The following is a 25425-nucleotide window of genomic DNA, read 5'->3' as shown; positions in this document are numbered from 1 at the left end:
CTCTCTCTCTCTCTCTCTCTCTCTCTCTCTCTCTCTCCCTATCTATCTCGCACACACTCACTCCGTCTCTCGCGACGATATGCGAAGAGACACGGTGGACGCGAGACGAGAGCAACGACGACGATCGAGCAGATACCGAGAATAAGAGAAGTGGACGTGAATGCGGTCTGTGCGACTCGGCCGAGGATACTCCTCCTTCGATGGATCGAAAAATTCTCATCCTCGCTCATATCCTGGGTGAGTGCGAATTATTCTACTTCTATACTTTTTCGTCTTCTTCTTCTTCTTCTTCTTCTTCTTCTTCTTCTTCTTCTTCTTATCATTAAATATTTTCTTCGCGATCTTCGATTTTTGTTGCTCTCTCAGCATCCCTCTGTCCCACTTTCCCGTCTCTCTCTTTCTCTCTTTCTTTCCTTGTTTTCTCCCTCCGGGCCGTTGCCCCTGTATCCTGTATGGATTAGCCGAGTTCCTTGCACTCGTTTCGTTCCTTGCTTCGAGCTTAAACACATTGAAATAATAGCTTTTCATTCTTTGTCTTTTCCTTTTGTTCCTTCTTTCTTTTGTGTGTCTTCTTTTTCGCTTGTATCTCTTTTTGTCTCTCCTCTGGCAGTTGGCAAGGATTTTTCTTGAATTTATCTTCTCTCTTGGAGGATGCTCTTGCAAACGGGATGAGCCAGAGAAAGGAGGTGAACGATCCTTTTATTAGCATTCGCGAGGATCGTGCCAAGATTCGCGAGAAACGAGTCCGCCTTTCGACGAGATCGATCATGCCGAATCTTACTCCGTGCGTTTACGTTATCCCTTCGTTGTAAACTTTATTATACATTTTATTTCTTTATTTTCTTCTCTCGTTATCTTTGCAAAGAGAATTTGAAAAAAGAGAGACAAGCATAGAGCGTGCGATCGGAGAGAGATGAATTCTAGGGCCGTTCCACGTGGCGCTCATTAAGTCCTTCTTACACGAAGAAGAGGATGTAGGAAGATAGGATCTCTGATAATAACAGAAACCATTAGCCGTCTAATTGAATAGCGTTTTTGACGTACATTTTGCGACAGCGAAACTTTTTTTTTCTTTTTCTTTTTCTTTTTTAAATCGATAAAGAGGTCTATCCATGTAGCGTATCGATCATAATTTTAATTAAAAAATTAATTATTTTCCAAGGTCGATCTGTTCTCTATATAATTACGTAATCCTCGTGGATGCTTGCGGATTTTGTTCTCCCTTTCTTCCATCGTATCCGTACGTAATAGTTGAAAACGCGCAGACCTCTCTTTTCGATAAGAGAAACCAAGCGAACGATCGTTATCGTTACGTTGGAATTATCAGCGACGCGAAAGATCCTTGGCGCCTTCGAGTTACGTTCTCCGCATCCGGAGGGTTTCGAACCGGACGTTCCTAACTCCTCCATGCTGGCTCGATCGTTCGATTCGTCCCTGATCGTAACATTTTCTTTTTATTTTTTTATTTTTTTTTATTTAGCTATTTCTTTTTTTCTTATTCTTTTTCATAAATATTCATCAGCCATCTCGTATCTTTGAAACGTTCTTCCTTTAGAGCGGGAAGAAAGGAAACATCCGTCAACAAAGACTTCGAACTCGATCACGGATATCGGTTATCTATCTATCTACCTCTTTCTTTTTCCATCTCTTGTGTATTTCATCGACCGAACTCGAGAACGTTGGTACGATAGAAGGATTCCCGGCTTTGGTTTTAAGACGGACAAACAGAGCTTTCGGCTCGGCTTACCGACCGCGGGGATTTATTTTCTAGACGGTCTTTCTGTAAGCGTACTTTCTTCAAACAAAAAAGGAAGAATCAAGAGAGAGGGAGTATCACGGATGAAAGAAATAAAAAGAAGAAGGTAGCTTTGATCGTATCGTCGATAACACGAGCTTTTTTTTTAACAAAAACTTAATATACTCGGTCTTAACGATCCTTCTTTCTAGGCACGACTACCGAGAGTATCTTTTTCTTTTATATATATATATATATATATTTTTTTATTTCATGCACAGACTTCTGGATAATGCGAACGTCGAATGCAAATGGAAAAGAGAATGCAAAGAGAATAAAAAGGGGGGTTTATATAACGTCTCAGCAATTTTTTTCTCTCGGAAAAGATCTAATCTCTCGTGCGATACGCAAGCAGCACGAGTTCCGTTGTCTCGATGTTCGATTCGAGCCTTCTAATAAATCGTATCGAGCGAGAGGGAAATTTTATCGTGAAGCAGACGTCATTTTCCTTTACTCTCGCTCTCCTCTTCCTCTTGAAATATGCTTTTATTTTCTTAACTGGAAAAAACGCAACGTACTTGCTCCCTTCTGCACGAGTATAAAACGCGCGAGTACCGTGCGTTATCGAACTGTCGATTCCATTGCAACGATCCCACGAGGTCTGCGGATAAAAAGTATTATCGTTGCATTAATCATTTTAAACGTCGCTCGTCATTAATCGACTTACCTATTAAGAGAAGAAATGCGCGACGAAATACGAACGATCATCGATATCGCCGGAGACGTTAAAGCGGTGAATCGAAACGGGGTAGCCTGTACGCGTATCTCAGGACGAATTGAATTTCCCTCTTTCTATTTTTTCACTTTATTCTCTGGACGAGTAGCACCTTCGCGCTCTTGTTGCACGGATGAAAAATGCAGGCAGTAGCACGGACGTTAAGGATCGAAACGCGCGAGTTTACTCGTGAGGAATACGACAGAGCCCGCAAATACTCGAAGCTTTTCGTTTGGGCTCGCGATAACGTTCATCCCTGTCTTTCCTTTTTTTTTTTTTTCTTTTTTCTTTCCTTCTTTTTTCCCTTCAAACCACGTCGATGTCGTCGTGTCATTTTCCATTCTGTTGCGCGGTGTTCGCCCCGTCTGAATTCGTCCGTTTATTTTTTCATTCTTTTTTCTTTTCTCTTCCTATCCGCAAGAACGTCTTGAATAGACCGTTGCTTTAAAACTCGAGTCGCCTTTTTATAACGAGAACGTAGTGTAATTCTCCGTGGCAAGCGACCCGATTTATTCCGAAGACCATTCTCCTTTTCGTGCGAGAACGATTTCTTCGTCTCCCTCTTTCGTTCTCGTTCTCAAGAAGGAGCAAAAATTTTCCGCCGTTGCGGCCCGAAGAATATCAAAAGGAATCTTATTCATGATCGGCGTTGAAATTCCAACGATGACTGCGACCACATACCGAGCTTTTTTCGCCTTCGGAAGAGTCACGTCGTCGCTGGGTCTGTGCGACGTGACGCGAGGCGTTAATAGACTCGAATGCGCGATAGAAATTAGTCGACATTTCGAAATATTTTAAGATTGTAGGAGTTTCAAGGTCGAAAGCAAAAAGAACACAGTACAGGCATAGAGTCTAAAAGGAAATAACGAGGAGGCGAGAAGTAATTTACGAAATCCTTGAGGTAATCGTAGCGCGCTTTAACGACAGCGGTCGCGAGCGTGCGAACGTTCCTCCGTGGCAAGTGCTCGGAAACGCGATCGAGTCGCCTGGCGTTAATCGCTTCTCTTCTCCCCGTTCCGACACTTAATCGCGTTGATCTAATTACGCGAGAGATTCCATTCGTCGAAACGCCGAGTTCAAATTTTAACGACACCTCACTTATCCCACTTCCCATCCCATCTTTGGCCCGGTTTCATCGACGCAGGAAAGTCAAAGTTCACGTTTGTTCGCGTATACTCGACGCTATCGAATTCGCTCGACGAACACGTGGTATTTGTACCGCGTCAAATAATGCAGCTCGATAGTCGACGATGAAGTCGAGCCGATCGGAGGAGAAATACTGATATTCTTTTTCATTATCGTCAGGAATCTGCTCTGGTCTGCGAGAGGTCCGTGTCCAGATACCGACGGCCGTAAGGAAAGGAGACACGGCCTTGCTGAATTGTTGGTATGATATAGAACAAGACCCGTTGTATGCAGTCAAGTGGTACAAAGGGGGTCGAGAGTTTTATCGTTACGCTCCGAACGAGAACCCAGTCGTCAAGACATTTCCCAATGGGAACTTGACGGTAAAGGTGAGTTTGTAACACCGCCTATGCTTTCTTAGTTAGCCTATCTCTCTTCCATTTACTTTCCACCGAATCGACTTACCGACACCTTTTTATCTCTCGCTCTCGCGTAATCTCGAGGAACAGCTCTTTTTCGCGAAAGTAGAAAGAAAAAAAGAAAGAGAGGAAAAAGCAGGTATATCCCGAAGGAGCAAACCTCCTGGAGGATTTATCGTCCTAAAAAGAGGGAGAGAGAGAAGTTGGATGAAGAACAATAATCGAACCCAGTAAAATATGGCATCGAGATATTTCGCGAACAAGTTTTCGAATTGGAGAGGGCAACCGTTCTCCTCTTGGGTCCTTCTCTCCTCGTAAGACCTTGAAAGGAAAAGGTATGGCCCTTAGGAGGATCGTAGCTCGGTCTACGAGGGTAGTTTTACACGACACGGTCCAATGATTTAGCGAGCTTTTGATTTACGCGATATCTCGATCGTGTATATACGCGTATGTGCCTACATATTTTTTTTGTCCACGAAGGATACGATTAATTTTATTCGCTCCTTTTCTACTATTTTTCTTTTCCTTTTTTTTTTTTTGTTTCAATTTCTCTTTCGTCCTTCTCTCTCCAGAGAGAAAATCTACAATTTTTATTCGACTTTATCGTTCCCGAAACACGCGCGCTCTCTCTCTCTCTCTCTCTCGAATTTGTTCATAAATTAAATCGTTGCTCGACGAGTCTGATTGTTCAACGTTAAAATACATTGTTAAAATACCTTTTGTTTACTTTTTATTTCTCATTCATTTTAAATAAACGTACACAAAGATCTCGATGGAAATGCATAGTTTCTAACGCTTTACACACGGGCCATCCTGCATGTACATATCGTAACGTCGTTTTCCTCGAAGATACTCGAAGAGTTTTGCTTGTTAAAGTCTAATGGATGATGTAAATTAATCGCTCGAGCGATCGGGGCCACTTTGCGCTACTCTTAAAAGCGAGCTTTCTGTCGTCGTCGTCGTCGTCGCCGCCGCCCTTGTCTTTGGCACGTTCCTTACAATTTTCTTCCAATAGCGAATCCTGTATAAAGAAAAAAGAAGAAAGAAAATAAAAGGAAAGGAAGCTCGGCATGACTATGTATGTAAGATCGCTCGGAGAACGAGTTCATTAACAGAAAAATATCTTATCTTAGGGCGAAACGTATTATAAAATTACTCTCGACACTTTTCCGATGAAGCTTTTCCCCGAACGACGAGAGTTGATTATTTTTTTTCTTCTTATTCTTCTGTCGTTTCCAACCCTTCTCGCAACCTCTCTCTCACCGCAAGCTTCGTTTAATACCACGGTACCGCGACTCTAAGGGAAACCTTTTCCACGAAACGTTTCACGAGGCAATACGCTTCTTCTTCCGCTTCTTCTTTTTCTTTTTCTACTTTTCTCACGAACGGGAATAACAATATCTGCGATAAAATTACGCGAGAGATATTTTTGTCGCGAGTTCTTCTTTTCTTCTCCTTTCGTTTTATTTTATTTTTCTTCTTTTTTTCTTTTTCCTTTTCTTTCTGCGTTATCGCTATTCGGTGACGAAAGGGGATCGATTTCATTTTTATCCGCTGTAACTCTCCTAGCCCGAGAGAGGAGAGACTTTTTTGTAATCGTTTTTGTCGAGCGGAAGAAAAATATTAAGTTACATTCGCAAAGGAAAAAACGTCCCTTTGAATCATTAAGTAATTCACGTCATTGTTTCGAATAGATTCGAACGCGTGTCCGACAAAAAATTGCCGTTCTTACGAGAGAATGTTTGTAAAGGATTATCATTTTTTGAGACGATTATAGGGAATATTTTGTAAACCTATGAGCGCACGTATCGAAGCTCGAGAACAATTGGGCCGAAATTGTTGGCGCGTTATCGAGCTGATAACAAAAGATCTATCTAACTACCTGCCCAAATAACTGATAACTTTGATCGCGTGCATTTAATCTACTCCTTTTTCTCCGTCCCTCTCTCCCTCTCTCTCTCTCTTTCTCTCCCTCCCTCTTTTTCTTTTTTTCACGCAGGGAAATTCTCGAAAGCACTCGATTGAATTTTATCGAGCTCGCGAGAAACAAAAGGACTCTTGTGTAACGTTTAAATCAGAATGTTTCGATGCCACCACCCTCTTTTTCAACCTTGGTTCCTCCGTGTTGCACGTAACGCATCCCATAAACGATATCGTCTACGACGAATAAACATAAAACGTTGCATCTAGGAGACGCCGTCTCTCTCGATCGATATTATTCGCAGTAGAAAGAAAGACAAGGGAAAGAAGCCCGTGCGATCCAGTTTTCTCTCTCTCTCTCTCTCTCTCTCTCTCTCTCTCTCTCTCTCTCTCTCCTTCGAGTCTGACGGTGGTCGGCTCGGGATCGATGCAATCCCCGGGGAATATTATTAAACGTAGAAGCCAGATTAAATTTATATGGATATTATATTGTTTGTCGAACACGCGAATTGGAGAGGGTCAGAATTCCGTGCTTGCAATTTTTAATAGACTACGCGTATTTCGGCATTGATTATATTTCGATTACGGAATGATCGTTTCTGGACTACCGAGTTTGTTGATTTTTTTATATCAGAAAAAAATTCAACTCGCAAAGGGAATAGGAAAGCTTGCGTTGAAACGTTTATCGGTGGCATGCGTTTTGTGGTATCTTTGAACGTCGTTAAAAATTCTTTCGATGTTTTTTCGATGATCGTGAAAGATTTTCCTCTTTGACAAGAGCTTTAAGGGCGCCAAGGGAGCACTCGTAGCTAAAGTACCTGTCCGAAAGTTGTTAGGAAAATATTTTATGCAGATTACTGTCGTACTCTCAACTTCATCGGTAGATATGTCCTCTCTCTCTCTCTCTCTCTCTCTTTCTTTCCCTCGCGCGCGCGCACACACATACTCTCTCTACTGCTGTCTAATCGCTCCCTCTTTAAAGTCACGTTTTAAGCAAAGAAAATCGATGAAAACGCTATTTAATATTCCCCGTACTTTCGTACTAGCGCTTTCACCCTGAGCTTCCCTCTAGCCAGGCCACAATCTCTTGACTTTAATGACACGCTCGTGCTTCGGAAGCGCTTGAAAAAATAAGCTCCGAGCAGAGTCTGGGACTTTTCGTACAAAAGCTCGTGTTCAATGGCTCGTATGTGCGTGTGTGTGTGTAAGAAAATGAAAAAGGAGAGGGAGAGAGAGAGAGAGAGAGTCTACTTAGAGATATTCGTGCGAGATAAATTAATGAGCAGACCGACGTAGAAGGTAATTAATGTAACGGCCACGAAAAGAAAGAGAAATAGAAAGAAAAGTTGAAAAGAAAAGTAGATCGGTCTGATCGAACTCTCAAAAGGGCGAGATTGAACTTTAAGATGATTTCAAAGGTTCGTATTAATTTAATTCGACGATGAAAGAAGTATGAGGAGAGGGAGAGAGGAAAGGGTTGAAACGAGCGCCATTAGAAAGGCCGTTTAAAGTTCTCCAAGTAATAAAGGGGCTGGTCGTACGCGTTAAAGCGTGTAATTGACGGAGATAAATGTGTCGTCTACAGAGATAAGCGTTCTTTTTCTTTTTGAATTTCCCACCTTTAGAGAAATCAGAGAGGAGAGAGAGAGAGAGAGAGAGAGAGAGAGAGGGCAAGTAATTAGGAGAGGGCGAGAAACACGCGTATCGTTCGAATTAATGCCACCCTTTTATTTTTCTAAAGCGTCGTCGAAATTCTGTTTTCCTTTCTATGTCGCAGAAATCGGAGAGCAACGCGACGCAAGTAGCTTTGACCAATCTCGAGCTGGATGCTGCAGGCTTGTACAGCTGCGAGGTATCCGCAGACGCACCCTCCTTCCACACGGCCATGATTTCGGCCACCATGAATGTCGTCGGTAAGCATAAATATTCAAAGTTTCTCTTAATCCCCAACTGCAAATCCCGGCAACTTTCGATCCCCGTTTAAACGAGCCAACAAACCTCGAACAATTTGACTAGAGCTTAATGTTCGGCGTTACTCTTAATAAAGAAAAAGGAATACGGGAAGATAGATAGAGAAGAGATGCTCCGGTGCATCCAATATCGTTGATAGGTGTTTCGAAATATTGCAGACGCATCGATGCGTCGAGTAATAAGGGAAAAATCTTTTCTAGTTGTTTCTATATTGTGCGCTCTCGCTTCAATTTCGAAAAGTTGAATCGCACGGGAGTGGGTTGCGCGTGAGAGAGAAAGAGAGAAATGGATGGATGGGTGAATGGATGGGTGGGTGGATGGATGGATGGATGGATGGATGGATGGATGGTATGTAGGGGTGGCTCGAGTCTCAAGACTTTGGCTAACGTCAAAGCTACGTTTCGAACGTGCTTCGCATACTTGCCATACATACGTACATACATGTAGACGTTGGTTCGTTTGCTTTGTAGAATTACCCTCTCAAAGGCCTTCGATACACGGACTAAGGAGGAAATACCGGATCGAAGATAGACTTCGTTTGAACTGCACATCCGGACGTAGCAAGCCGGCGGCCAATCTCACCTGGTACATCAACGATCGACAGGTATGTGATCGTCAACGTCGATCTTCGATCTTCGAACGACATTGTTCTTCCGCGACCTGGATACCGCGTATACGACGATATCTATTTCGGTTTGAAATTTTTCTATATTCGCTGCGAATACACACGTATTCTCTATCGCAGATACCAAGTAGTAGATATCAAGTTTGATTGAAGTATCAAAAAGCATATAAACGTAATTTAAAGCTCTTTCGAGATCCGACAAAGTCGGACTGGTGGGGGATAGAAGAAAGAAAGAAGAGAGAGAGAGAGAGAGAGATGGGTTAGCAATGCATGAGAAAACAGAAAAAGCTTAAATTCTCGGCCAGATATCGCGATCGTTCGCTGCTACCGCTACTACCACCGAGTCGTTGCACGCCTTTACGATAGGGCGTAATACGCGAGAGCGTACTCGAAGCTTTAAAGATGGAACGGCCCGGTGCGAATAACGTGTTTATCAACGCGATCCTCTTCTTCGCTCGTACATTTATCTTCGAGTAAAAAGAAATATTGTTCTTTTTTTTTTCTCTTTCTCGTTTACAGCCCATTCCATCCCACGTGAAAACGTACAGTCCGTTGGACACGAACGAGTCCGAATGGCAGGTGTCCCAAATCGGCCTTCAATTTCTCGTGACGCACGACCACTTCGTGAACGGCAAGCTGAAAATACGTTGCAGCGCTTCGATATACGACATTTATTGGCAGAGCACGGAAGTGAGCGCCGAGGAGGATCGCCCAAGGGTTATACACTATGAACCCGCGGCGACTATAATTGGTATCAACTATCTTCAACCACCTCCTAATTTTCAAACCGGCCAGAAGAAGCCCGATGGTCAAGTCGGCGTCAAAGGTGACTTTTACTCCGTCGTTGTATCTTTGTCGTTATATCTTTCTCCGGTTTTGGATATCGAAGAAAGTACGTATCACGTTCCATTAACGAACGACGTATTTTAAGCTACGAACGTTTATCTTCCTCTTCGATCCTTGAAACTTTAAAGCGACGTTAACTGTCGCTTTGAGGTTTCACCGTCATTTTTAAAATAAACCGACTGCGTACAAGTGCTCGCGATCTCGGGAATATTATTGAAACTCAATAACCGCGATACAAAGTATATGCTTATTTTCTTAAACTCATTTAGATATCGTACTTTTCATTGCAGTACTCGGCTCCTCGGCGACGGCACTGGGATCCTCGTCGAGTCTGCGAATACTTTTGGAATTGTTCGTGTTTCTCCTAATTGCCATTCGTTAACCGTATGATATTAAGCGCGCGCTTTGGAGCTCTTTATATATAAAGAAAAAGAAAAGACAAAAAAAAAAAAAGAAAGAAAAAAAAATAAAATATTCGACGTGCTTGTAAAGAGAAACGAGGATCGTGCTTAGTGAAACCATAATCCGACTTTTCTCCTGTCGTGAATAACGACGGCGGCAAGGAGAGGGAGGGGGAGAGGCGAGAGAGAGCAGAGGCAGGTGCAAAAGATTCGGGCGCACATAACGAAATCTCTGGACACGTCGGAAAGGCCTAAAAAATAGAAGAAGGTATTTGTCAAAACGAAAATTACGAAATCGCCGTCCTCGGCAAAGATGTAGAAAAAAAGATATCTTCTAATTGATTCGATCGACGAACGTCCAAAGACGGTGCTGCGGCTTTTTGGTTCGTCGAATTCTCGAGAGGAGAAGAGAACTAAAAGAGCTGAGAGGAAAAAGTATATAAAAAGGAAAGGGAGATAAATAAATGAGAAGAAGAAAAAAAGAAGGAAGGAAAGAAAGAAAAAGACACGATAAAACGATGTATTTTATTAGACTCCGTACTTGCTTCCTTTCGGTGAGATCCAAAAACGTATGTCTCCGCGAACACGTAGGTGTAGTTTTGCGTGATCGTTAACGCCGCGGTTGTATGTCAAATCGATATAGTTTTTTTTCGTACTTTTATAAAACTACAAAAAGAGGGACTATAACTTATTAAAATTAGCGTGGCTCTATGCATACGTATACATATACATATGTCGATGCGAACTTATATACGTATATGTGTGTGTATATAGCTATGTACGTACACAACATATATTATATACATATACCGAAACACAACGTTCACCACACTCGAGCATTCACGTATACAATGTACTCTTTCTCCGTACGATCATCTCGATGGTACGCGAAAAGGGATATCGAGGAAATGGCAAAAATAAAAAGAAAAAGAAGAAAAATACGAAGAGGGAAAGGGAGGACGACGAGTAACGATAGGGTCCTGCCAGTGACGACTTGCACGAGGCACGTAATTAATTAATTAACAGCGTATGCGACGTAAGATTGTACCTGAAGCGGATGTTCGACGGAAATATTTTTGTGTTTTCTCTGACGAATTTAGCGAACTAAATATTCTCTTAAAACGCTTGTCGATACGGTAAAGTTACAAACGACGTCAACGAAGAACCAAGAGAGACCGAGGAGGAGGAGGAGGAGGAGGAGGAGGAGGAGGAGGAGGTTCGAACTGGCTTTTCGTACGTTCCGCACGACGACGCACTTCGACGTTTGAAAAATTACTCCGTTCATTCCGAACGAATCAACCTTCGCGTTTCGTTTCGATTTCGAACGTCCTCGCGTACTCGTACGTATACGATTATTATTATTTGAATATCATTGTTGTCATTACCGTTGCGTTACGATAGAAACGAACGCATTTCGCGCTCGATTCGCGACCTTTGAGTTAGCCGGCATTGTCGCTCGATTCGATTCCCCTGCACTCTCGGATCGAAATTGTAACTTTAGTAATGGCGATTCGGTAACGAATCGACAAACTATTTTAATCGCTGTCATTGTATAGGCGTTCACGCGTTGAAGGAACGTAAAGATGCTAGGACGAAGGAGATCGAGGATCGACCGCTTTCGAGGTTCGACGACGAAAAGCCGAGGACGAGAAGATCGTTCGAATTTGTCGAGAAAGAGAGAAAACGATTCGTGCCGGCTTTGTTCTAGCGTACGCATATATTTTTTTCAACGACAAAGATTGCAGCGAAATTAGGGAAAAGCGACGGAACGAATGCGAAAGGAGAGAAACGGCGAAATGCGGAAAGGCAAAAATAGTAAAGAAAGTGGAGAGAGGAGAGAAGCTACTACACGTGTGCCGATCACGTACACACACATACGTTTAAAGACAAACTGAATAAATGATTAACGTGATTAATAAGGTGATTGCAACGACTGAATATAATTAATATAATAATCTTCAAAGTGTGATCGTTTTTTCATTCTTTTCTTCCGCACGAAAGAAACCTCACGAGTCAAACGTTTTTCCTCTTTCATCCTTTTTTTTTTTTTTTATATATATAATAATTTTTTACATCCCACCGTAAATCTGTTTGCGTGCGATCCCGCATCCGAAAGGATCGAATCGGAGCCGAAAGCAGAAACAAAACGTCTAAGAATCGACGCCACCTAAATAGAAGAAGATAATTTCGGAGATTCGGTCCAGTCGGCTTGGAGTCTGGCTTGCGTTAAACGCAGTTTGCAATATGGATCGATGATGAGCGCGCGCGCGCGCGTCTACACATCCGTTCGTTTGTTGCTTGGAGACGAGAAAAACGAGGATAGCAGAGAGAGAGAGAGAGAGAGAGAGAGAGAGAGAGGGAGGGGGGAGGAGAACAAATACGTATAAACGAAAATTCGTAGCTCCTTCCAGTAGCCATCCGTTTCGCGTCGAATCTAACCAATGAGAATTTCGTTCGATTTAGCAAGCTCCATAAATTAGTCTCTTTCTCTCTCGCGCACACGTACGCGCGCGCGTACTTTTTAAGAATCCTCATGTCTATCTTTGTATCTCCGTTGCTGCGTCTTCCTTGCGCAGTTTCGTATCGAAAAGTTTGGCCTTACGTAAGATTACGTTTTCCTCCGCAAATTTCCAGTACGAATCGGTGAGGACCGACCGCAACTCCTGACGCAACTTATCCTCGCTATAGATTAATTGGCAGAGGTTCAATTCTTTCGTAGCGCAAGGTCTCGACGAGAAGAGAGAGCTACGAATCTTTCCTCTGATATTAATAACTCGCGTTCTTTTTTACTTTCTCGTTCTTTTCTGTTTTTTTTTTTTTCTTTCTCTTCTCTTCCTTTTTTTTCGTCGAATAACAATAAGTCTCGTTGACAGGAAAAAAAAAACGACGTCGAAGAGCGATCGATTTTTTTGCAAGATCAATCACGCGTTCTTCCCTTTTCTTCTCCGATATCGATGATTCGTCGCTCCTTGATTATTTACGAGTCGTTCTGGATGATGGAAAAATTATAAAGAAGGATACGTCGAAACGTAAGAAGGAAACTCGAAGGTATCGTCGCGTTCGAATCGATATATCGTAGGAAGCTGGTATCGTGAGAGATACATTTCGCGAAGCTGAGCACGTTCTCACGCTCCAGCGAGGGCCAAACGCGGTTGACTCGATCGAGGAGAGTCTTTCTTTTCCATTCGACCCTTTCCGTAACTAATTTTTCCGGACTCTCGGTCGTTCCGCCAATCGAAGCGATTACGTGAAAATTCTCTCCTATCTATCAGGAAGAATCGAATCATCGGGAGGATGTCTATAAAGAGGGAGTGAGTCGAACACGTTTTTCTTCTTTCTTATTCTTTCGTCCTCGCGTGGAAGAGGGGAGGCAGGAAAAAGAGAGAGAGGGAGAGAGAGAGAGAGAGAGAGACCTTGGGAGCTTGCCCGATTCACCATGGAGATGACTTCAATGAACAGTAAGTGCGAACGAAGTCTCTCCGAACGCTATTGCTTTCCTTTTCCTTAAATTCTGTGCGGTTGTTGCGTTAGACTCGAAATAAACCATCCGACGAATCTCGATCTTTCTTTGGCAACGACGAAAGGGAACGGTTTTGCGCAGTAAAACTTGGCACGTACCCCTGAACGATGGCTTCCATTTTCGAGCCACGGTATTCTTACGCGATGGATAAGCGGAGAGCCGAAAATGCCTGCTTTATCGTCCGGTGGAAGAAGCTTCGGGCAATGTTTCGTAGTTCCTCCGCTAGGTCGCAGCACGGGTCGGATACGCACAACTCTCTTTGTTCCTTCCCTTCGAGAGATCTCCTCGACCGTCGTCGAATTAGTTTTGCCCGAAATTACGTTCGATATGATTTGATTTGGAGATTGTTATCATCGTCGATCGCCGGCGTAACACGTGTCAAGCGCGTTATCGTTCTCCTCGAAAGTTCTCCTCTCTACACGGTGTATGCTCGTTTATCGATCGCGATCGACATCGACGACAAACGATTCCCGAGAATATGAGACAGCGATGATGGAATCGCGTTACAATTAAGATGGTATCGTAAAACGTACGAAGCATGGCTCGAGACGGAATCGATAAACGTCGTTTCGGCGCTGCATAGTATCTACGTACGTACGCGTTTGAATATTTTACAATAATGCGTTCTCTTCGTTTGAATCGTAACGACGTCGAACTAGACGCTACCGTAACGTTGCGGAGGACGGCACGATAACGGATCGATGTCGATCCGGACTCGTCGAAGAAGTCCGTAAGAAACGAGATATACGCGTACGTAGCGAAGTACTCGTCGCGTCGACGATTCCGATCTCTCAAACGTTCTAATTTTCGACCAGCCGACTTTGGCTACGAGCCATCTTCCGGATAGCAGTTTCGTACGGTATACGTCGTTGCTACGTTGAGAAGAGAAGATAGATTTTTATCGACCTTCGAGGAAGAGACAACGAAGAGAAAATAGAAAAGTAAAGGATCGTCCACGTATGCGCGATCCGAAGGTATCGGTGCGCTTCTTTTTTCCAACAGATTCTTTCCGTCGTGTCCCGTTGAAGAAAAAGAAAAAAAGAAAAAAAAAAAAAATGATTTTCGTCGAAGTCAACGACGCGCGTTAAATCGATAAGCGATCTCCGAACTAACCTCAAAGTCCGTGCACCGGACCACGCATCGAATGTACATTTTCCGTAGAAGGGCGATCGTTTCTCGATACGAACGATTTGATCGATAACGTTGCTCTAGAATCGAACGAGGTAAAATGCCATCGGGGTGTATGCGCGTCGTTCGTTCGAGAATGCATGCGTGCACGATCGAAATAAAAGATTCATAAGGATACCGATCGTGTTGGCGTGCATATGTCACGCGGAAGGCTCGATCCTACCTACGGCTAATGGATAAAACTCGTTTGGACTTGGGTCGACGAACCACGTTTTGCGTTAAAGTATCAAACGGCTCGTTCGTTTGGGAAGATAGTCGACAAGTTAGTGGAGTTGCACGCGAACGGTAAACCGCAACGAAGCTTACGTTATCGTATCCGAGACGAGAGTTTATCCCGTTGCTCGACTTAACCGAGTCGGAGTATTATTTATTATTTATTGGTCGTCGAGTCATCGATCGATCGAGCGATACGTACGAATTTAATCGGTAGATCGAATTGTTATTGATGTTACGAAGGATTCAGGGTCTCTCGCGCGAGAGGATCTAGGACAGAAAATACGTATCGTGGCTCTAACGAATGATAACGGATTTGCAAACGAAGTAATCACATTGTCGGACATCCGTTAATGGAATCCCAAGCGATGTCGGGCGATTATCTTGAAAGCTTATATAGATACGTGTGCAACCGCGTATACGTGTAGACGGAACACGAGAACCTTGAATAATCGGCAGTGCTCGGTCGACTGAGAAGATAATCGCGTGCTAGGAGAGTAGCTAACGGAGATAAGGCCAAAAGAGAGGAAGGAGGAAGAAGAGACGTAAGAAAGGAGTCGTGCACGACAAAGGCACGGCCTGCGTGTGTCATCTAATAGGGATAGAGGGGAGGGAGGGAGAGAGAGAGAGAAACAAACATCGACGAGAAAGAGTGGGAAAGAGAGTGGCATCGTTTTCCAGCTTGTATATACTCTCTCTCGCGGTTAGTGTCGCGAACGTACTCGAGCGAGGAACGCTCGTTGCTCTCCATAGGCGAGTCGGTTTTCGATCGTTTTAGAAAAATCCTCGACGTAAAAACGACGCGTAAAATCGGCGTCGTCCGATGCGCCTTCGAAGAAAATACGAAGGAAAACGCAAGGTCACGTGATCGTGAAAACCGTCGATAACAATGGCGAGATTCTACGCGGGAGATACGACTTTCTAAGGTTAGTACGATCGATCGATCGATCGATCGATCGATCGCGCGAGGTAGCTCCATGTAATCTTGGACGAGATAAATTCGAGCGTTTTTCTTTTCTTTTTCTTCTCTTTTCGAAAGTGCGCTCGTTCGAGCGGATCGCTCGATCGTATCACCGTTCTTACCTCGGCTCGCCGAACGATCGACAAAATCGATTTCTCGCGACCTTCGAGAGTTTACTCCAAGAGATACGATCGAAGAGAAATCGTAGATAAAAGGATCGGAAAGACTTTCTCGAGCGCACGAATTCTCGCGAGAAAGATCGCGTCCTGCGGTTTATCGGAAATTGGAAAGAGAGAATCGGTAAGAGGAGGCGAGACGATCGATGCAGTTTCATCGTCGATTGTAAACCAAAAGTCTCCGTCGAAGAGTTTCTCTTTGTATTTCGATTCGTCGATTCGTCGATTCGTTCTCCCGTTAATGGAATTCTCTCGATGATCCGGATCGAGTTGAGAAGCCCTGCTCCTTTGTCTAATTCGGATTCTCGATCACGATAGCGATTCCCCTTTGAAATTTATCACGAACTTTAGAGCTCGCGTCTTTCGAAAGGGACTTTGCGATCGCGATCCTTTCGGCGGAGATACCATGACACTTTTGCGGTTCTCTTCTAATCCTGTCCCAAGGGCAAAGTTGAGTACCTCTGTTTCAGCGAGAGCGACAGGTTGTCGGTGGCACGCCTTTTGCCGAGTTACTCGTTGAAATAATCCATGCTCGTGTATTCCACGCGCGTTTCGTACGCCCACTTACAAGCGAGTAGACCGACAATGATCCTTTGTTTTAAACGTTAATTATTTTCATTCTACACGAGTGGACTACCTACGGCGCGGCTTGTTTCTTTTCAATGACAACGCGCGCGCGAGAGAGAGAGAGAGAGAGAGAGGGAGACGGAGGAGGAACGTTGCGCAACCTGATTACGGAGCAGTACGATTCTCTGATTACAGAATCGTCGAGTCGCGCATAATTTTCTCTTTCCTTTTTCTTTTCTTTTCTTTCGTCTTTCTCTCTTCCTTCCTTCCTTGCTTTCTTTCTTTCTTTCTTTCTTTCTTTCTTTCTTTCTTTCTTTCTATACCGTCATTCTATCTCGTAAACAGAACTCGAATCGTGTTTTTAAATAATAATAAATGTTCCCAATTGGCGTGCGACGAGGACGACGTTCGTCATCCAGAGAAAGCCACTCCAATTCGTTAGATAGTGGGTGTGTACGAGTCGATGCGATATTGATTCATCAAGGAGCACTTGTTCCAGCGGTAAACGCATCTCTAATCGGATCTACGCTCGCTCGGTCCTGTTACGGACCGACTAATGACATCGCTCGCGTATTTCATTTCCTCGTTCGATCGATCGACGCTCTTCGATCGTCGTAAAAACGAATGACCCGGAAACGTCTTTTCTTCTCGAGGGGTATATATTTTTTCTTTTCTTCTCGTCGTCCCCTCGTCTCTCTCTCTCTCTCTTTCTCTCTCCTCGGAAGAAGAGGGTTTAGCCCGTAAAAGGTAGAAAAGGGCTTGGGAGGGGAGCCGATTGCGATGGCCGTGCTTAACCTGAATCCACCAGGTGCGTTCAACTCGTAGAACGACGATGCAGTTTATCCACGGTCTTCTTCCAAACCTCTTGGCATTCCTTTCTTCCTTCAACTCGAGCGTTCATATTTTCCAAGAAATGTTTACCTTCGCCTCCCTCCTGATAGATCAAGAGGCGATCGATCGATTCTCTTATCGCTCGATTTTCTCAAACGAAGCTATCGCCTTTCTTCCGTTGGGTCGCGATTCCACGCGTCGGTGTGCTCGTAGATAAAAAGTTTTTATTAAACGATATAAATCGGGTTGGATCGCGTCGTCTTGACGCGACTCGAGCGGCCACTTTGCTCTTGATAGAAGGTGAAAGTCCGGGTGATTTTTGAGGAGCACACGGTGATATAGTTTCTTTCGGTTTTTCAACTTCTTCTTCTTCTTCTTCTTCTTCTTCTTCTTCTTCTCTCTCCTCTTGCCTTCTGCCTCTTTTTCCTCTCGTCTCGGATTTTCGACGACCATGGAGACGACGAGCAACGGTGAGTAATACCGAGGGATTCATTGTCGCACGAGTTGGAGTATAATTAGCGCGTTCTGTGTACCAGCTGCTAAAGTTTCCTTGATTCTATATTTTATCGTGTCACGAGACTCTTACCGCGTCTCGTTCGATATAAAATTATCAAGAAAATGTAAGAAACGAGCTGGGAAGGTGAAAAATTTTATCTAGGAATTTGCGCTGGTCGCTAGGATAACGAGATAACCGCGATAAACTGCACTTACGTGGAGATCGATCGATAACGCGAGTCACGTGCTACGGAAATGTTATTGAGATCTCATTGCTTTTTTATCTTCTTTTTCCTCTCTCTCTCTCTCTCTCTCTCTCTCTCTCTCTTTCGCGTTTTCCACGGGCAGTCGTTCGAGCTTAAAAATCGAACGAGCTTTTCGATGCATTGCGGTCGAAACGTTCGATCTAGCTCCGATTTCATTCCGCCGACGCTAATTCCTACATTTTTCTACGTGTGTACGCAGCATCGATCGCGTCTCCCCATTTTGTCGATCTATTAGATCGCATTAGGTCGAAAAAATTGCGAGTGACTCGACGTGGTAGAATTTTATGCTTGTCCTTTTTGCGCGCAACTCGCAACATATAGGTGGGAAAGCATTCTTATCTGTTGAACCAATAACCCACTTTCATACGTGTCGCTCGATAACTTTCCTATTGTTTTCTTCGAACGCGACTCCACCAATTTTTCTCTAAAGCGTATATACGTGGATCGAGCGAAAGGATGTGCGAGATTAAGCGAAAATACGAACAAAGAAACTATGCGATTACGTGAAATCTCTATATCGGGATGATAATAAATGAAAAGAAAATTGTTTTCTTTTTCTTTTTTCGAATAAAAAGGTAACGAGACAGGCGGTCGTCACCAAAGAGCAACAGCACACGTGGGTGACTCGATCGATTCGTCGAGGATGGGCTGCTGCGGGTGTTCGGACGAGGTCTCCTCCAAGGTGGAGCCCGGAGTGAGTTCAAAACAAATACGATTCTCCTACGCTTTTGATTTATTTTTTTTTTTATTTTTTAAACAAACACACGAATACCGCTCGTAAAACATTTTTTATGTTAGTTACAAGTTTCTTCCGTAGATAACTAACGGCGATAGTATCTTGTAATATACTTAATGCATTACTCGCTATACGCGTACACATTATTCGGACACGACTAATGAGAAAATTTAATTAAGTCGTTTCATTAATCTAACTGGATTACTATCGGCCGGCCGGCACGTTCCTGTCGCAAGAATACCTTTTGATTCCATCACCGTGAAAGTCGCGAGCGGAAATGAAAAGTAAAATATCCGCGACGCGAGCTCGCTTTCTTAAAGCCGTTGATCAATGTCGATCCGTAAACGCATTTCGTATTTTCAAAAGGGAAATGAAATTAAACGAAAATTCTGCTGAAAAATTGAATAAAGAAATAATCAAGCGTTTCTCGTAAGCGGAGCTGATTTGAAATTCGCTAGTCTCCGTTTCATTTATCGTTCGTGACAAAATCGATTATTTTAACAAATTTTAACCTCTTCTATTTTACATTTCCTTTCTATTTTCTCTTTCGCTCGGATATACGTTTTCAAATCTAAATTGGAATTATTTTCAGACTCCGGAAAACGAAGAGATGGCAGCGAGGAGATCCGAGAGAATATTCGTAACCGATCGATCCTGTACCGATTTGTTAACTCTAATTATTCTAATTGCATTGCTCGGAGGTTTCGTAAGTGTAACCTTGCATTCACATACTAATAACAGTATCGAACGCGTTAATTTCATTATATTTTTAACGTAATTTCCGTTTTCAAAAAAAAAAAGGCATTTCTAATAACAAATGCGGTAAAAAAGGGAGACATATATCGTATAATATATGGATACGATAACTGCGGTAACGTTTGCGGTCGTATCACGCCGAGCGAAAATGATCCTGCATTTAGTTGCAAGGGTGCGGACTACAGCAATCGTCCGTAAGTAAAATCCAAAAAAAAAAAAGAAAAAGAAAAAGAAATCACGTGACGGATAATCGTATAATCGTAGTCGATTTTAACGTCGTTTCTTTAACACTCGTAGGTATTTGAAAATGCAGATCGAAACAAACGGTATAAAAACTCGGCAATGCGTCGACAATTGCGACGACCCGGACTATCAGTAAGTAGAATTTTTTAACGACGCCTGTTGTTGTAACGTGGATGAAAGAAGAGATCGTCCCAACTAATGTTTTCTATATTGCAGCATATTCTTTCTAAATCGCTGTATACCTAAAAAACTAACAGACACCGCCATATCTCTGATCAAACGCCTCGGATTAGAAAATTTCTACAAAGTAATTAAATCCATTTGACTTAGATACTTAAAGAAGTTATACGATTCCGAAATACGATTCGCATTTACATTTTTCATTGATATTCTAGGAAGTATCAACTGATCTCAGAGTAGCTTGGAGAGAGCTGATGTATCTCTGTCTAATCGCACTTGGTTAGTGACATCATCAACGTCATCGTCATCGTCGTTATCGTTCATTATCATCATCGTCAGCCATCAACCATCATTGTCATTAATATATCATTGCTGTCATCGTCTCAAACTCGATCTCCGAATATCCCTCGATTCATTAATTATTCAATCGTTTTCAGCATTTTCTCTCGGTATTCTAATAGCCTTCCGTTATATGGTACAGTGGATCGTTTATATCGTATTGATCGGTGTAATCGTTGCCTGCATCGGTGGTACGACTTATCTTTGGTGAGTCCGATCGTCCTTCGATCCCCACCGGAATCCTATTTTCATGGAATTCCTTTCCTTTTTTCATTGGCTTCAGGATGGCCTGGTATCAAGAGAAAAAAGAATTGGAATCGAAGGATATATCGGAGAAAGAAAATTTTGAAGAGGACTCGAGCCTGCAAGCGTATTTTATTTACGCCATCGTCATGTCGGTCGTCACGGTCAGTCCAAAGCTTTTATCACCGTCGAAAATGTTGCGAAAACGAAAAGGAAAGAAAGAAAAAAGTATTCCAATTTCTTCCCCGCAGGTGATCACTCTACTGATCGTTTTGGTGATGAGAAAAAGGATCGCTTTGGTGATGCAGCTCTTTCGCGAAGCAGGAAAGGCAGTATACTCGATGCCTGCTCTACTTCTTCAACCAATCTATGTAAATACAGATTGCTTTTTTCTTTTCTTTTTTTATGAGTCGTCAAAATTCAGCTACTGCAAAAAAAACCATCGTTTCGACAGACGTACCTGCTCATTGGTCTAAGCATGTTCGCTTGGATTTATTGCATGCTCTGGATCGAAAGCGCCGGTACCGTTTACAGAAATAAACTAAGGATTAATTTTAGGAAGGATGCTCTTTTGATAGTAAGTAACGTCATTCCGAACTATTCTGAATTAAAGGACCTCTTAGTAATAATGATTTTCAGACTGCCAGGTGGTACAATCTCTTTGTTTTCTTCGTCATGTGTGAGTTTTTCCTTGGTTGTCAGCACATGGTCGTGGCACTCGCGGTAGCTCGTTGGTTTTTTACAAGGTGAACTTCTTCCCGCTTCTCCAACTACCAAAACCAAACACGGTGTTAATCGGATTGATCTATTTTGGATAGAGATAAGAAGAGACTGTCGTTGACCGTGACTAAAGGATTTGGATATCTCATAAGATATCATTTGGGTACAATAGCTTTCGGTGCTCTGATAATCGGAATAGTTCGTTTGGTCAGAGCGATGATCTCCTTCGTACAGAATCGTTTGAAGAAGTTCGACAACGACCTGGTGAGAGGAATTCTATGGTGTTGTCAGTGTTGTCTTTGGTGCTTCGAGTGCGCTCTCAAGTTTCTCACCAGAAATGCTTATATCGAGACAGGTATTCCTCGCGTTCACTTTTATCGACGTTTCTTCTTTACCGAACTTTTCAATATCGTTTTTCTTTCCAGCTATATACGGATGCAACTTTTGTACCGGCGGCAAAAAGGCTTTCCAAGCACTTTCGAGTAATATTTTGAGGGTCGCAGCTATTAACAGTGTTGGAGATTTCGTTTTGTTCCTGGGAAAAGTGTTGGTAGTGGTGTTGACCGTTATAACTGGAATTTATTTGATACAGGTACATATCCTTTCGTTCGTTCCTCTTACTCCCTTTTCCAAGTTTCTTTCTCTCACGTATTTATTTGCATAGAAGAAGGAAGGATTGCAACATCCCTGGGTGCCAATTGCCCTGGCTGGGGTATTGGCTTTTCTCGTTTCGCATTGCTTCATTTCGATTTACGAAGTAAGATTAACAAAGATTAGAAACGTTTCGAGACGTTATCCTGAAACTTGATCGATCGATTTATTTTAGATGATCATAGACTCCATATTCCTTTGCTTTTGCGAGGATTGTGCGAAAAATGACGGCATTAGTAGGCCGTACTTTATGAGCCGTGGACTGATGGTAAAATTATTTTTCACCCAAAGTTTTCAATCGTTCTCTTTTTAAATAATACGTTTATTTCTTTTTTTCTTTTTTTGTACTTTTACAGGAGTTTGTGGAAAATAGCAAGAAAGCGCTACGTCAGATGGACGAAACCCAATGACACGACGTTGATTATCCGAGAAAGCAGGCAATTTATCTTTGATAAATGTCCAACGTGATTTCTCGCTTTTCAGTTTTTTTCTTCTTCGAGACAAACGAAACAAAAACAAGAAAAGAATGAAATGTCTCTGACGTATTTCAATATCGATAAAATAGAATTTTTTTTTTTTTTTTTTCTAAATCGTGTTGAGAGTTCTAGGAATTCTTTGGAAATAAATTAAACGGAAGAAATACTTACGAACGACGCCAATGTTATGAATCATCGAACGGAGTCACAAGAGATTTCTTTCAATACTAGAAAGACTGTCAATTTATTCCTGGAAACTTTGCGACGTTCAACGCTTCGCGAGATCGTCGAGATCTCGTTCAGGGCTAATTTCTTAACGCACACATCAACGAAGATAGATTAGGTACAAAATATCGATTCTTGTTCCTAAGAAACATTACGTACAACGTAAGAGAAGAGATCGAAATCAAAACCGGAATCAGTAAAAGGAAGAAACAAGTGAAAAAAAAGTGATCGCATATTTTTATACGACAAAGTTACAATCTCCATAAATGCAATACCTTTTCCATTAACTTTACTCGCGCAAATGCTTTGGATATGTCTTTTATATATACATATATATTTTTTTTTTAATTCAATAGATATTCCTTAAAGCGAAATCGATTACCTCGTTATTCGCAAAGTATTACCACGGGAGAATTTTATGCTCGTTATTATATTTACGTACATGTTTACTAACAAACAGCCCATTGTGATTATACAGACTGCATTGTAAATAAATATATTCCATAAATCTTGATACTACGATATAAAATAACATTGGTATAATTCTTGCATCGCAGTTGCATGTTCATCGTTGAAAATACGACATCACGACTTTGGAATCGTACGAGCATAGTTAATGTTATTATTTATACTTTATAGAGTTACAGCTACTATTGTTAGTGCCGTCTATTACTACTGTACGATTAGGAAAATACAATTCTATACGGTTTGTTTCTATACTCACGTATACGTTTCTTTTCCTCGAATACTACGAACGCCCGAAGACCTTTTTTAATTGTAGGAGACTAGAGATATCGATTTAATGGAGAGAGAAAAAAAAAGAGAAGAAAAAAGAAGGAACGATCGAAGAGACAACAGGACGCGCGTATGTACTTGAACGTATTATTAGCACAAACGCTAACATTTTTATTGGTTTATTTATTTCCTTTTTTTTTATATCTTTTCTTTTATTTTCTTTTATTCCATTCGATTCGGGCACACAATTATTGCATGTATGTATGTATGAATTACGAGAATACCGGGTGTGTTTTACAGCTTTTAGCGGTACACGCATGTAAGTGGATCCGTTTTACAATGATACAGCTGGCAGTAAGAGTCGGGTCGACATTTATCCGTGAAGATTTATTTCGCGTGGGCGTAGATTAATTAACACCGCTTATTCTTCTTTGAATCTCCAACGATTTAACACTATCTGCTGTTACAATGGATCTGATCGATGAGAGGTAAGGAAAATAGGGAAAAAAAAAGAAATAGGAAAAATGGAAACTAGCAAACGTCGATAATTTCACGATCTTCGATCTCTTGGAAGATGGTAAAAAAAACAAAAAGCTTTTCGAACTCGAGAAAAAACGCATATAAAAACGTAATCTCGAAAAAGTTAAAATTGTGCGAGGAAAACAATTCTATTCTTCTGCAGTGGAAATAAAAACTTTAAAAAAAATATATATATATATACGCACGAGAACGAACGAGATAAAGGATGTTTTTCCTTTCGAAAAGAAGAAGGGATTGTTAAGATTGAAGAAATAAGAAGAAATTTGGAGAATCGTTTCCCTCGAAATTTTTCATACGTGCATACAACATTAATATTGTCGCGATTTCGACAAGATCAAAAATACACGTTAATCTATCTCTCTTCCTGTGTTTCCTTTTTTTTTTGCATTTTTCTTTTTTCAGTATTATTTTTGTCCGATATATTCAAGATTTTTATTCGTAAATTCAAAGAGTATTTCGTGACTTTTCATAGCTGCAAGACGAGACGTATGGAAATGAAGAAAAAAAAAAATAAATAAATAGAACCGTCGAGAAAATCGTAAAGAATTCCCTTGGGGGAATCTTTTTTTTCTCGATGCAATGAAAAAGGGAAAAAAAGAGAAAACAAAAAGAAAAAAAAAAAAGAAAAAACTTGAGATTCGCAAAGATCGTCTTCTCTAAGTATTCAATAGTTATACAAACGATATTTTAATATCCCAGTCACATTGCTTGGTCGATCGGAAGTGGCCACAATTTCTTCGGCAGGAAAATTCTGCGAGACCGAATTTCGTTTTCTTTTTCTCGGCCAAGGAACTCTAAATCAACGACTAAGAAGAACGCTCTTCGTCCCTTGATTACATACGTAGTAGTATTCGACGTTATTATTCTTCGCTCTCTCTCTCTCCCTCCTCTATGTTTTCTTTTTTATTGATTTCGTCGATCGAGCCATGGTCGTCGCACGACATACTACAAATGTACGTCTTGTAAATTAATAAACAATTCGGAGTAACTCGTAAAGCATCAGTCTTAGTCGTTAGGAAGTTGAATAATTTTGCGCATATTTCCAAGATAATATTTGACGTATATAGTTGTAAGTATATGTGTGTATATGTATACGTATATATGTGTACATCAACCGAAATCATACAAGGAAAAACAAGAGGAATCGTCGAGGTAAGATAACAAACGATTCGTATAGTTATTTCGGACATTTTCGATAATAGATCCCAATTTCGTTGCATTCTAATCTCTTTCTATCTTTCAGAAATTCGTAGACTCGACAAAAATGATATACACGGAAACATTTTCGATCTGTGAGATCGACACTGTAGATCATTTCGTGATACATATATAAAAAGGAAAACAATTGTTCCTTGTACATAGTAAATGTTTGTGGATGTGTGATTGTGTGTAGGATTGTAAAATTGGTTATGCGCATATATATGCATATATACTATATAATGCTATTCCTTGGAATAAGCAGAGTCTGTATTTCGATCCTTTAAATCGAATGGCCAGCATTCGATAATTCAAGCGAATGTTGAATACAATTTTTTCAAGCTCGTCTC

The 25425-nt window shown here is 41.7% G+C and overlaps 1 protein-coding gene across 3 annotated transcripts; it reads left to right on the top strand.

Annotated features, from left to right (window-relative positions):
- Positions 1-103: 103 nt before the first annotated feature.
- Positions 104-23322, top strand: LOC122633547 (choline transporter-like protein 1). Of its 3 annotated transcripts, XM_043821543.1 has the most exons (23): positions 104-237; positions 3816-4024; positions 7752-7887; positions 8416-8549; positions 9090-9410; positions 15708-15742; positions 15958-15999; positions 18677-18728; positions 19363-19476; positions 19572-19720; positions 19824-19901; positions 19986-20076; positions 20165-20228; positions 20387-20495; positions 20572-20695; positions 20783-20902; positions 20986-21108; positions 21171-21277; positions 21350-21606; positions 21677-21843; positions 21916-22008; positions 22078-22170; positions 22259-23322. In XM_043821543.1, exons 1-23 carry the CDS (start codon positions 201-203, stop codon positions 22310-22312), a joined length of 2709 nt encoding a protein of 902 aa, XP_043677478.1. In that variant the 5' UTR covers positions 104-200; the 3' UTR covers positions 22313-23322. The 3 variants fall into 3 exon arrangements, with proteins under 3 accessions (XP_043677478.1, XP_043677476.1, XP_043677477.1); XM_043821541.1 differs by lacking the exons at positions 104-237; positions 3816-4024; positions 7752-7887; ... (2 more) ...; positions 15708-15742; positions 15958-15999 and adding an exon at positions 13239-13275 and having other exon boundaries at positions 18610-18728; XM_043821542.1 differs by lacking the exons at positions 104-237; positions 3816-4024; positions 7752-7887; ... (2 more) ...; positions 15708-15742; positions 15958-15999 and adding an exon at positions 17198-17743 and having other exon boundaries at positions 18610-18728.
- Positions 23323-25425: the final 2103 nt, after the last annotated feature.

Source organism: Vespula pensylvanica, chromosome 12, assembly GCF_014466175.1.
Source record: "Vespula pensylvanica isolate Volc-1 chromosome 12, ASM1446617v1, whole genome shotgun sequence".
Classification (NCBI taxonomy): domain Eukaryota; kingdom Metazoa; phylum Arthropoda; class Insecta; order Hymenoptera; family Vespidae; genus Vespula; species Vespula pensylvanica.
The sequence above is the reverse complement of the archived record's forward strand: the minus strand, read 5'-3'. Positions and strand labels throughout refer to the sequence as shown.